General features: G+C 43.4%; 1 protein-coding gene across 20 annotated transcripts in view; it reads left to right on the top strand.

Annotated features, from left to right (window-relative positions):
* The window catches only part of DNMBP (dynamin binding protein), a 122,058-nt gene that overhangs the window by 74,527 nt on the left and 35,209 nt on the right, over positions 1 to 12,322 (top strand). For 3 of the 20 annotated variants that reach the window (XM_077947213.1, XM_077947214.1, XM_077947208.1), the window contains exon 1: positions 11,051 to 11,134. The exons of 10 other annotated variants lie outside the window; for them this stretch is intronic. Coding sequence is in view for 2 of the 10 variants with exons in the window: in XM_077947202.1 (XP_077803328.1) it covers positions 1,716 to 2,868 (1,153 nt within the window). In the remaining 8 variants the exon portion in view is untranslated. Of the gene's footprint in view, positions 1 to 314; positions 2,869 to 10,891; positions 11,135 to 12,322 lie in introns of those variants that run through there. 7 more of the 20 variants (XM_077947202.1, XM_028826751.2, XM_028826752.2 and 4 more) reach the window with 4 other exon arrangements.

Genomic DNA, 12,322 nt, shown 5'->3' with positions numbered 1-12,322 from the left:
GGGAGGCTGAGGCAGGAGAATCACATGAACACGGGAGGCGGAGGTTTCAGTGAGCTGAGATCGCGCCACTGCACTCCAGCCTGGGCTACAAGAGTGAAACTCTGTCTCAAAAAAAAAATGCTGGGGGAATCAGGAGTCACTGTGGCCAACCGCCTCATTTTATTGACGGGTAGACTGAGTCCCAGAGAGAATTAGTCATTATCCAAGAGAAAACATCTAATTATTAACAAAGCATGTAACCCAGTTCTCCTGAGAGTTCTGGATATTATTTCACAAATAAGATTTAAGTTCAAGGAATCATTCCTAGACATCCAATGAATGACCAGACAGCTAAAAGACTAATCTTATTAAGGCCTGTCTCTTAGCATGTTTCCCCTGCTCAAAACCTCATGACTCTGCTTTCCATTGAATAAAATAAATGTCATTGACATCCTCTGGGGTCCACCCCAACCTATCTCTTCAGCCTCCTCTCTTATTTACCATGTATTATATCCTTCAGATGATTCCCCATTTCTTAGTGCTCCATATGTGAAGTCTGCAGAGATCCTCCTTCTCCCTGAAGTCACTGTTTACATCCGACCGCTTCCCTGAAGCCTCCACTTGCCATACCAGGGGCTTTGCTTTGGTGCCGTTGCTGTTTGTCTTTGCTCCATAGCACTTATCACATTCGATCTTCCTTTAAGCGGGTTGCTTCTGCATTGTAAGAGGCAGGGACTAACTTGTACGTCTTTTTCTCTTCCACAGTGCCTCCTCTGTGATAGGTAACCAGCTAATGTTTGTTGATTTAAATAGCCATTTACCTGCCTTTTTCATTTCTGGCCTCATTTTCCACTTCTTAAATATGTTGTATGAGTTAACTGGAAAAGAGGTTTAAGAAATTAATGTTTTTGATGCTTCCCTGGCATGACAAATATCTGGGAAAATGTGAAAGCATACCTAACTCCATTCTGGGAAGAGTGTTTACGCTATAAAATCACCTACTCTCCAGATCAAAGGAAAAGGAAGTACTTTTTCTTCCTTCAGTTGTATGACTAACTGTCTGCAGGTGGGAGCTTGAGCAGCTCGCGATTAGAGTATACACTAACTGGTGACTTGAATTCCAGAAAAGCAAAGCACTCAGAAGAGTCCTGCCTCTAAGTTAAGGGGTGAAGTCCTGAAAGGTTTTGAATGTTCATGGATTAGAAAGGTGGACTTGGAGGATGGGGAATGGAGGTCCAGCTTGAGCTGCATGGGAAGGAAAGCATTTGTTTATACCCCTGGTGGCTTACTAAAGGATTAAAGAGGCGGGGGAGACTGATATGTGACCTGACCTGGACTTCTAAAGTGGGGGCTGTTTCTCTTTCATACGACTTTTCCTGCAAAACCTTTAGAGCAGCAGAATGCCTCTATCTTCAGCAAGTAAAGCAGCCAAGCCAGTTTGACCAGCTTGAGGGAAACACCAAACAAAGCTGGCAACTCCAATCACATGCATACTAGTTACTCATTATCTGCTGGCCTCTGGAGAAAGATAGAGTAGCTCGCTGATTGGATCCTGAGGTTGAAATAACTCCACATCTCTCTGTGCTCTGACCAGAGCGACAAGAAGAGTGTCTGGAATGCTTGGGAGACATTTTAAGCAGGACAGATCCAGCCTAAGGCTAGACTGCACCTGTCCACAGCCTAGACCAGGCCCATGGAAAAGAAAAGTAAAACCTTTTTCTCTAAGCACATAGAATATGTGTGAAACCCACAAGGCTAGAAAAGAAAGTGAAGTGGAGGAAAAAAGGCACTGGGACTCCACCTGGGAGTATGAAGACTACGGGAGTGTACGGAAAAGGAACCTTACGGTGCTGGATGGACTCTACAGAGAAAATGACTTGGATCCCAGGTACTGGGCCAAAGGGCAGCATCGGCCCTACAGAAAAAGGGATTGTGGATACTGGGATTTTGAGCAGAGTGAACCAAGCTATGTGGACTGTGGGGAAGCACATGAAAGTGGAAAGGGCTGTGTGTACCACGGAGGTCATGATGGTTATAGGAGTCCAGAAAATGTAGATTATGAGAGTCCCAGCCCTGGGACGAAGGATAATTCGCCCACGAGAAGCCCAGATGTGACCTCAAAAGCTGGTGGATATGGGGAAAATGGCTACCCAGACTGTAAGAATCTGAATTATAATCCTGAGGACTCTAAAAAAGCTGAACAATTGACTGATCATAGGGGTTTGGATGATTCTTCAGCGAATTTAGGTCGACCTCAGTTGTGGTATATAGACCATAGGAATGTTAATCATAATCTTGAGGATTGTCAGGAAACTAATTTTTATAATAGAGAACACAGCAATTTATATCATGTTCCTGGGAGTTATCCTAATGGGCAGCCTGTGAGCTTTTCAGATGTGAATGGGGTCAAGAAAGATAAAGAATTTATCAAATACCATGAAGGGGACACGAATGTTTATCAAAATGACAACATGTATCCCAAAGCTAAGACTCATGTCATGGATCAGGGTAATTTTGATACAGAAAATGAAGGCTATGATGCTTTATTTGCAAACTGTGCATATAAATCCCGTAATTCCAGAGGAACAGATTCTCTCCATCAAGTGGAGAATTTGGAGTATAATGGCATTGACATATCAAGAACAAAGGCACGTGGGGGCAGCGGGATCCTTCTGGATGGTCTGCAGACTCAGTGTACCACGGGAGACCAAGGAGAACGTCATTTGGGGATTCCTCAGAGCTCGTCATTAGAGAAGAATATCTGGCATTTAGAGGAAGAGAGAAAATTAAATGGCCTAGAGACTTGGAGAAGGAATAGTTGCCTCCGCCGCACAGCACCCAGCACCCTCAGGCGCTCAGAGTTTGTGCAAAACAGGAAGAAAACCCAAGGTATGAACTCAGCCAGCCTTCTTAGGATAAAGCATAAAAATAGATTTAAAGGGTAGTTATACCAGGTACTAGGAGCACTTGTGTTCTTAAGGAACCCGGGCCCTGAACTTCTTATCAAGTGCACCTTGAGTGAGAACAACCTTAGAGATTTACTTTGGAAGGTGTTGTACAGAGCAAGAGTATATACAGTGCTAAAAATATGCAACATTCGGACAGCGCTCTCCTGGGAGCTTTTATTTACTCTTCTTGTTTTTTTCAGTTGTCTCTAATCTCAAGTGTCTTTCCTTTCTTACTTTCATGTTTTTGTTTATCTTGTGGGGGCAGCAAGTTTATTATCAGGGTGTCAAGCTAAAATTCATTTTCCTGGCATGTTTTTTTTTTTTTTTCTCTCAGTCTCTGCACTTCTTTGGACATTAATGGAAAAGAAGACTTGACTTTATTTTTATTTATTTATTTTTTTGAAACAAGATCTCATTCTGTCCCCCAGGCTGGAGAACAGTGGCATGGTCATGGCTCACTGCAGCCTCAACCTCCTGGGCTCAAGAGATCCTCCTACTTCAGCCTCCTGAGTAGCTGGGACTATGGGCACATGCCACCATGCCCAGCTAATTTTTAATTTTTTTTGTAGGGGCAGGGTTTCACCATGTTGCCCAGGCTGGTCTTGAACTCCTGGGCTCAAGCGAACCACCCACCTCTGCTTCCCAAAGTGCTGGGATTATAAGTGTTAGCCACCATTTCCAGGCCTTAATTTTAGTTTTAATATTTTTTTTACTGCTCCTTTCAGAGCAGGGTTACCCCATAGGCAGTGTGCCCAGAGTAGCCCTGACTTGTTTTATCGATTGTTCACTCCTTGACATTCAGGAATCTTAATGATGAGTACTGACACTCTTGTAGAATCCAGAAGATTATTTCTAGCTTTCAAATCACTTCATCTCACTGAGCCTTAACTACCTTATCTGTGAAATGAGAATATTAGGAGTCTTTTATCATGTAGCGATTATTTCTTTCTTGCCATTATGTCTTTTCTTCTTCAGTTCTCATAAGTGAACTTTATTTCTACTGTGTTATTTTTATAATTACTGGACTCCCTGTTAAACTTTTTGTGTGTGTGTATGCTGTATGTTGTCTTCATGCCAAACAGCCTTTCTGGTTCTGGCCAATTTTGGGGTCCAGGCTGTGACCAGAGGATAAAGGTTAGTCAGAGAATGTGAATGATCTGGAAAATCCATCTCATACCCTCCTGCTAAGTGGAAAGTTTCTCGTCTAGGTCTCCTTCAGAATGGGCTGGCTGGTTAGATTTGTACTGGGAGGCACCACAGACTGAAAAGATAAGCCTGCTGTGGTCCTGGAACAGCCAGTGGTTTACCTGGTGGTCCTCCAACATGGGCTTGACTTAACTTGAATTTCCAGGGCACCATTTTGGACCTAACAGGCTCTTAACCTGCACCTATAAAGACAAAAATGAAACGAAACCCAGCTTTAGTTGGGAGGCTGAGGTTTTTAGCAGCTAGTCATTTTTTCCTAGGTGCATTTTCTCTCTGAAATGATAGGGATTGGTAACTTCTAAATTCCTTCTTGATACTGGTTTTTGTATTGTTCCCCTTCCCTCCCCCCACATCTGTTCCTTCCGTGAACTTTGTTTCCTATCTTCAGTTCCTTATTGTATTAAGCCTCCCAACTGCAATCAAAGTGTGTTTATTCTGTTGGACTTCACAGGAGTCAAACCCTTCTCTCTGCAGTGTTGTAATGTGCCCTCTGATCTCTCTGAAACCAGCTCGGTTCCACCCAGTGTCATTTCCATTTCTACAGCTCTCTGTATCTTTAAGGACTTAACTTTTGAAAGTATATTCATATTTAGTTCACCGCTTTTTGTACCCCTAGTATCCTCCTTGACCTGTAACAAATTCTGTCTTTACTAGAAATCTTTCAGCATTCTAACATTTTTGTTAGCTCTCTCACGCCATCACCCTTCCTGAATATTACAAGGGAACACTGTGTAATTACACAAAGGAACAAGCATCAGAGTCGGCCTGCCTCGAGTTCAAATCTCAGCTCCATTTACTAAATGGCCTTAACTTGACAAAAATTAGTTAACCTTTTGGAGCTTTGGATTCTCAATTTGTAAAGTGAAGATAATACCTGTTTCATAATGAGATAGAAAAATAAAACAATCACATATCTGGAACATAGTACGTCCTCATAAATGGCCATTTCTTTGTGTTTTATCTGCCCACCTCCCTTCCCCTTTACAAGTTGCCCCACCCGCCTATCACTTCCTTGAACCCAGGAGGCGGAGGTTGCGGTGAGGCGAGATCGCACCATTGCACTCCAGCCTGGGCAACAAGAGTAAAACTCCATCTCAAAAAAAAAAAAAAAAAGAAATACAGTAATCCTTATTTTGAGAGATTAGGTTCACCCTTTTAAATAAATAAAACCTAAGCACTAACTACTTAAGTTTATTCTATTTTGTCTTATTCTTTTGTTTCATGAATTTATATCTTGCCTGTTAGACTAGATTCATTCACTCAGATGGAACTAACTTTAAAGACCATCTAGTTTAACCCCACTTGTTTTGCTAGTCCTGAAGTTCCAACAGATGAAACGACTTGACTGAAACTACAGAATGCTTAGAGGACATTTCAGCTTTCCATATCCTTGCCCCAGCTCCCAGATGGAGTCTCCCTCTGTCGTCCAACTACTCCCTCCTTCGTAGTTCCGTGGCACCATCTTGGCTCACTGTAGCCTCCGCCTCCCGGGTTCAAGCAATTCTCCTGCCTTAGCCTCCCGAGTAGCTGGTGGTGTGCGCCACCACACCCTGCTAATTCTTGTGTTTTTAGTAGAGATGGGGTTTTACCATGTTGGCCAGGCTGGTCTCAAACTCCTTACCTCAGGTGATCTGCCTGCCTTGGCCTCCCAGAGTGCTGGGATTACAGGCGTGAGTCACAGCACCCAGCCTATAATTAAAACTTTAAACGATTATAATTTAGATCAATTGATTTTTTGGGGGGAAGGTGGGATAGTTGTAAACGATATATAAAATGTTATGAGAGCAAGTGGAAGGAATAAAAGTAAACCGCCTAATTAATATAAACTGAAGAAAGCGATTTTATAGAGTGGGATAGAAAAATAGCCAGAGGGTTATGTAGTTGAACAAATTTTGAACCATCACTGTAGTGTTAATGGAAATATAATGCAGGAAACGGCCATGCTTTTATGGATAACACACAAAATCCAGAACACGCCTTCACGTTTAATGGAGAGCACTGGCTTGGGAGGCCGGTTTTGAATATGCTGCTTTATGAACTGTTTGGTCTTAAGTCATTTTATTCCTCTTTGCCTGTTTCCTCATTTGTAAAATGTGAGCAGTATTATCTTGCCTCAGGAGTCTTGGTAAAATAGAACATCTGTGTGTGTGTGTGTGTGTGTGTGTGTGTGTGTGTGTGTGTGTGTGTGTGTGTAGAAAACAGCTTTTCATGTAAAGATTTTTTGACTGACATTATAAAAATTTGCTTATCAAACAGTGACAACTTTAATTATTTTACAAAAATTATCTTTGCCCTGTTATTTTACTTATGCTGCCTAAATATTAAAAAATAATAACCCCACAGTTTTAGGCTCATCAGCATACCTCGCTAGGATTTAGTGTATTTGGTGAGTGTTCAGAAATGGTGTTTGAGTTACTCCTAGTATTAAACTCACTATCCTGCCGCGTAAGAAGTTGCAGACTCCAGTAATTTGGGCACTTGATCCTCATTTGTTACCCTGTTTGCCTAGATTGGGACCTGGAGATGAAAAGCGGAAAGGGAGGCTTTTAGCTAGGTCTCCAAGGTGGAATTTCTCCCAGCAGGGACTTTACCTCAGGCTACTTGCCAAAATAGACTGGCATTACAGAGCAAAAGCCACCAGGAACGTTTTTCCTCTTGCTGTTGAGATTTAGGACCTAACTGTAATAGATTTACCTCTGAAGTTTGGTGATCCCGGAAGTCTGCTGTGAGCCCTGCAGCTCTGGAAGTTTTACACAGAGCAGGATAAAATTTCTCCAAATAGTAAAGTAGGTGCTGGAGGAAAAGCAGTGGGGGTTGGGTGGGCTGGCTGGAGTGTTGTGGTTACATGGAAAACCAGGGTTTGTGATTCCTCCAGGCAGGGCTGGGGAGGAGGTGAGCACGCGTACAGACAAATTGCCTCCTCTCAGGGTTTGCAGCAGAAAGACTGCTCTAGATGCATTGCTAGGCAGGCAGTTGTGTTTTTGCTTTCTTTTTTGCATATTACTTCAACAATGTTTTCTTTTCTTTTTTTACTTTTTTTTTTTTTTTTTTTTTTGAGATGGAGTCTTACTCTTGTCGCCCAGGCTGGAGTGCAGTGGCGTGATCTTGGCTCACTGCAACCTCCGCTTCCTGGGTTCAAGGGATTCTCCTGCCTCAGCCTCCTGAGTAGTTGGGACTACACTACAGGTGGGCACCACTGCGCCAGCTAATTTTTGTATTTTTTTTTTAGAGACAGCATTTCACCATGTTGGCCAGGCTGGTCTCGAACTCCTAACCTCGTGATCCACCCGCCTTGGCCTGCCAAAGTGCTGGGATTGCAGGCGTGAGCCACCGCACCTGGCCCCTATTTTCTTCATCCATTTAAAGGGATTGATAGGAAAGAAACCTCCGATTATTAAAAGGTGAAGAATGTTTGAAATGGACTAACGGTAATTGGGGGCTGACTGTTAGAACATTCTCGTTTTGCAGCAAATGTTCTTTTTTCTATTTTATTATTCTTTGTCATAGCAATATTATATATTCATCATAGAAATACTAGAAATGGGAATAAGTGAAAAGAAAGGAAAAAATCAGTTTCTGTCACCTCTAACACTTTTTCCAAATACGTGCATTTGAAATATTTTTCCCTTTTTAACAAAACTATAGTTCTTTCATAAACTTTTTACAGCAATTCACGTTAGATGTAGCCCAGGCTGGAGTACATTGACACAATCTCAGCTCAGTGCAACCTCCATCTGCCAGGTTCAAGTGATTCTCCTGTCTCAGCCTCCGGAGTAGCTGGGATTATAGGCGCATGCCACCACAACCAACTAATTTTTGTATTTTTAGTAGAGACAAGTTTTCACCATGTTAGCCAGGCTGGTCTTGAACTCCTGACCTCGGGTGATCCACTGCCTTGGCCTCCCAAAGTTCTGGAATTACAGGTGTGAGCCACTGTGCCCGGCCTTATAAGAGTATTTTATTATATGGACATGCCATAGTTTATTTTCCTGGGCCCTTTTGCTTTTTTGGTTTTTTTTTTTTTTGAGACAGAGGCACTCTGTCACCAAGGCTGGAGTACAGTGGTGTGCTCTCGTTCACTGCAGCCTCCGCCTCCTGGATTTAAGCAATTCTGCCTCAGCCTCCTGAGTAGCTGGGACTACAGGCATGCTCCACTGCTCTCTACCCAGACCCTTTTGAGGAAATTTTAGTTCTTTCTGTTTAGGTTGCTTCTAAACTTTTTAAAACATCAACCATCCCTGTATGAACATATTTGTGCCCTTGTCCAATTATTTAGTAGAATAAATTCCTAAAAATGGGCTCCTCGGCTATAAGGTTTGATTTTTTTTTTTTTTTTCAAAGTAGATAAAGTATTGAGGTTTGATTTTTTTTTTTTTAAAGTAGAAAAAGTATTAAAGTTTTAATTTACTCCCCTATCCCTCTTTGCCCTAGATTTTAACTTTTAAAATGAAAGGACTTGATAAAATTGGCCTTTCCCTTCATTTCACACAATTTCTGCCATAAATTACCTGGAATACTGTTGCATATTTGCTGTATATGACACAACTAGATTAGATTCTGTCTGAGGGATTTACTTATTATTATTATTTTTTTATTTTTTGAGACAGAGTCTCACTCTGTTGCCCAGGCCGGAGGCGCAGCCTCCACGTCCCAGGTTCCAGCGATTCTCCTGCCTCAGCCTCGTGGGTAGCTGGGATTACAAGCACATGCCACCATGCCCAACTAATTTTTGTAGTTTTGGTAGAGACAGAGTTTCACCATGTTGGCCAGGCTGGTCTCGAACTCCTCACCTCAGGCGATCTGCCTGCCTTGGCTTCCCAAAGTGCTAGGATTACAGGCATGAGCCACTGCGCCCAGCCTGTCTAAGGGATTTATAATTTATGTTATATTGGGTAGCATTTTATAAATGCAATCGTATTAATATGTGCAAATATGCTTAAATGTATCATTGTTCACGGTCTTATTGTGGGCAAACTGTGGCTCTAAATATGAGGTTAAATTGTGCTCTAGAATTGCACCACTTTGTTATTAGCTACCAGATGGCTACCAAAACTCAAAGGCGGAATTCCAGGTTAGAATGCATATGGTTTGCCTGCCTGGGAAAAAACTGGAGACAGAATAGCTGTTGGTCAAGAGCACAGACTCTAGAGCCAAGGTAGGTTCGGATCTCAGCTCTTCTACTTACCAGGGCAGTTACTTAACTTTTCTCCCTTCCTCATCAGTAAAATGGGGACAATAGGGTGTTATGAAGCTAAATTAATATTTGTAAAATACCTAGAACAGTGCATGACACATGTAGTGCCATATAAATATTTGTTCTCTTTTCTTTTTGACACAGGGTCTCACTCTGTTGTCCAGGCTGGTGTGCAATGGAGCTATCACAGCTCACTGCAACCTCAGCCTCCCAGGGTCAGGTGATCCTCCCACTTCAGCCTTTGGAGTAGCTGGGACTACGGGCACGTGCTACCACACCCAGCTAATTTTGTTTGTTTTGTAGAGACTGAGGGTCTCACTGTGTTGTCCAGGCTGGTCTTGAACTCCTGGTTTCAAGTGGTCCTCCCGCCTCTGTCTCCCAGAATGCTGGAATTACAGTCATGAGCCACTGTGCTCAGCCAGTATGACCTTTTTTTTTTAAAATTATTTTGTGCCTGTGAGGTTGAAAAGTATCAGTTAAGCTCAAGTCCCCATTGATCTCAACTTCTACCCCAAATCCTAGGTCCTTCCCTGAGACAAACTCTGGGATGAATTTGGTGTCTTTTCCTTCCAGACCTTTCTCTGTACACTTACATATTTTTTATATGTGTGTGTATATATATGTATATATGTGTATATGTGTATGTGTGTGTGTGTGTGTGTGTGTATATATATATATTTTTTTTTTGAGACAGAGTTTCACACTTGTTGCCCAGGCTGGGGTGCAATGGCATGATCTCGGCTCACTGCAGCCTCTACCTCCTGGGTTCAAGCGATTTTCCTGCCTCAGCCTCCCAAGTAGCTGGGGTTACAAGCATGTGCCACCACACCAGGCTAATTTTTTTGTATTATTAGTAGAGATGGGGTTTCACCATGTTGACCAGGCTGATCACTCCTGACCTCAGAACCGGCCTCCCAAGTTGCTGGGATTACAGGCCTCACGTGAGCCACCGCACCCAGCCTATATGTTTATATAGAAATATATATATGGGTTTTTGCAGATTTTCCTTTCTTTCATCTCTTTTCCCTGTTCTCCGTTTTCTTATAAAATCGTGCATTTTCTTAAAAAATTGTGGCATATTGTTGTGCACCTTTCTTCTCCCCTGGCTCATTTAAGTGTAAATGTTTGGAAGATGTGAGCGGGACAGTCCTGTGAATCACTCCTGCCATCCCTGTTCCTGCTGTCCTGGGACCACCCAGCTGAAATCTGCTCTGTGAGAGCTTTAGGGTTCATTGACGGGGGGGATGTTTGGGGTCCCTTGGTTAAGCTCTGGGTGAAAGACTGCAGAAAGAGGCCCAGGGGCAGACTAAACAGGCAACTGCTGCCAGCTTTACAGTTTTGCCTCTCATCACAAGAGATGGCTGGGCCTTTGGAATTCTTCCCTCAAAAGGGCATTCCCCATTTCCCACCCAAAGCAACAACAAAAAGGTTTAGCATGGGGTAGAAAAGGAAGAGATAATAATCTTAGATTCAAACTCCCGAGGTGGAATTTCGAGGGTTTTAGGACTAGGAAAGGACACCAAATAGAAAGGAAGGTGTTGATCCCAGGTACTGCTGGGCCTGCTGGTGCACTTCTCAGTCCAGTACGCTTAGGGTTCCAGCTCCATCCTTTAGGACGAGCCCTGCTGTGATAGCCCGGGTGACTTGCGCGATTCATATGTAAATGTGGGAAGCCTGGGGGAAATGCCGACCCTATTCAAAGGATTTTAGGGGGTTGTGGAGCATTCCAGAGCTCTGGGAAGATTCTACCCTGCCTGCTTCCCCTGAGGCCCACACCTCCACACACAGCCAACTCTGGGCACTGCAGGTAGGTCCTGGGGTGTGGGAGCCAGCACAGAAGGAAGTGGAACAGGCAGCCTCTTCGTCCCCACTCAAGGGCACCTGGGATCTGGCCGGGAGCTCAAAATTTTCCCCATTAGAGAAAGAGCCAGCTTTCTGAGGCAAGGGAAGGGTGCATGGCTCTATTCTTTAACTCTGAAGTGTGTGTAATGGAGTTGTGGAAAGCTGTGGGCTAATGACTCCCTTCCTTAGAACTTCAGGAAGTGAGCCTGGTGATAATGTACTAACTGGAAAGGGTTGGGGGTGTCTTGAGAAGGAATGGAATCAGGACTTGGGATGGGAGGTAAGCCACAACTACTGAAGGAACCCCACAACTAATTGTTTTATCACAGGAAGTAAATTTGTGCAACAGCCCCAGCTCCTTTAACATGTGCAGGGCTATCCTAGGAAGAAAGAGCTCATCTGCACATTTTATTGTTCTCATAGAAAAGTGGAATTTTAGAGTCTGCACAGGGCACTTGTCTGCTTGGTACATTTTGCCAAGTGCATTTACCATCTATCAGGTGCAGATGGCATATTCAGGCCCATTGTGGGAAAAGGACTGATGTTTGTTGGGTTATTACCTTGTTTAACTCCCTCAACTACTGTGCAAAGCAAGTAGTAGTATCCTCGTTTTATAGATTGGGAAATTGAGGCCAAGAGATAAAAGTGGACATTTCCAGGGCTCCCCAGCTACATAGTGGGGAAGTGCAAGATTCAAAGCTTCTTTTTCCACCACAGCTGGCTGAGGGTGAAGGCCGCCTTCTCCCGCTTTGTTGTCCGAGATACTAAAAATTTAATTTTTTTAGAGATGAGTGTCTCACTATATTGCCCAGGCTGGTCTCAAACTCCTGGGCTCCAGCAATCCTCCCATCTCAGACACCCAAAGCGCTAGGATTACAGGCATGTGCCACCACGCGTGGCCCAGATACTAAAATTTTAGAGCAGATATTTTTATTAGAATATATGTGGCATAAAGGAAAAAGTTTTTATTTTTTATCGTATTTTATTTTTTGAGACAGAGTCTCGCTCTGTCGCCCAGGCTGGAGTGCAGTAGCACGATCTCGGCTCGGTGCAAGGTCCACCTCCCGGGTTCACGCCATTCTCCTGCCTCAGCCTCTTGAATAGCTGGGACTATAGGCACCCACCACCACGCCCGGCTAATTTTTTGTATATC

Source organism: Macaca mulatta, chromosome 9, assembly GCF_049350105.2.
Source record: "Macaca mulatta isolate MMU2019108-1 chromosome 9, T2T-MMU8v2.0, whole genome shotgun sequence".
Classification (NCBI taxonomy): Eukaryota; Metazoa; Chordata; class Mammalia; order Primates; family Cercopithecidae; genus Macaca; species Macaca mulatta.
Note: the sequence above shows the minus strand (reverse complement) of the source record. Positions and strands in the feature narration are given on the sequence as shown.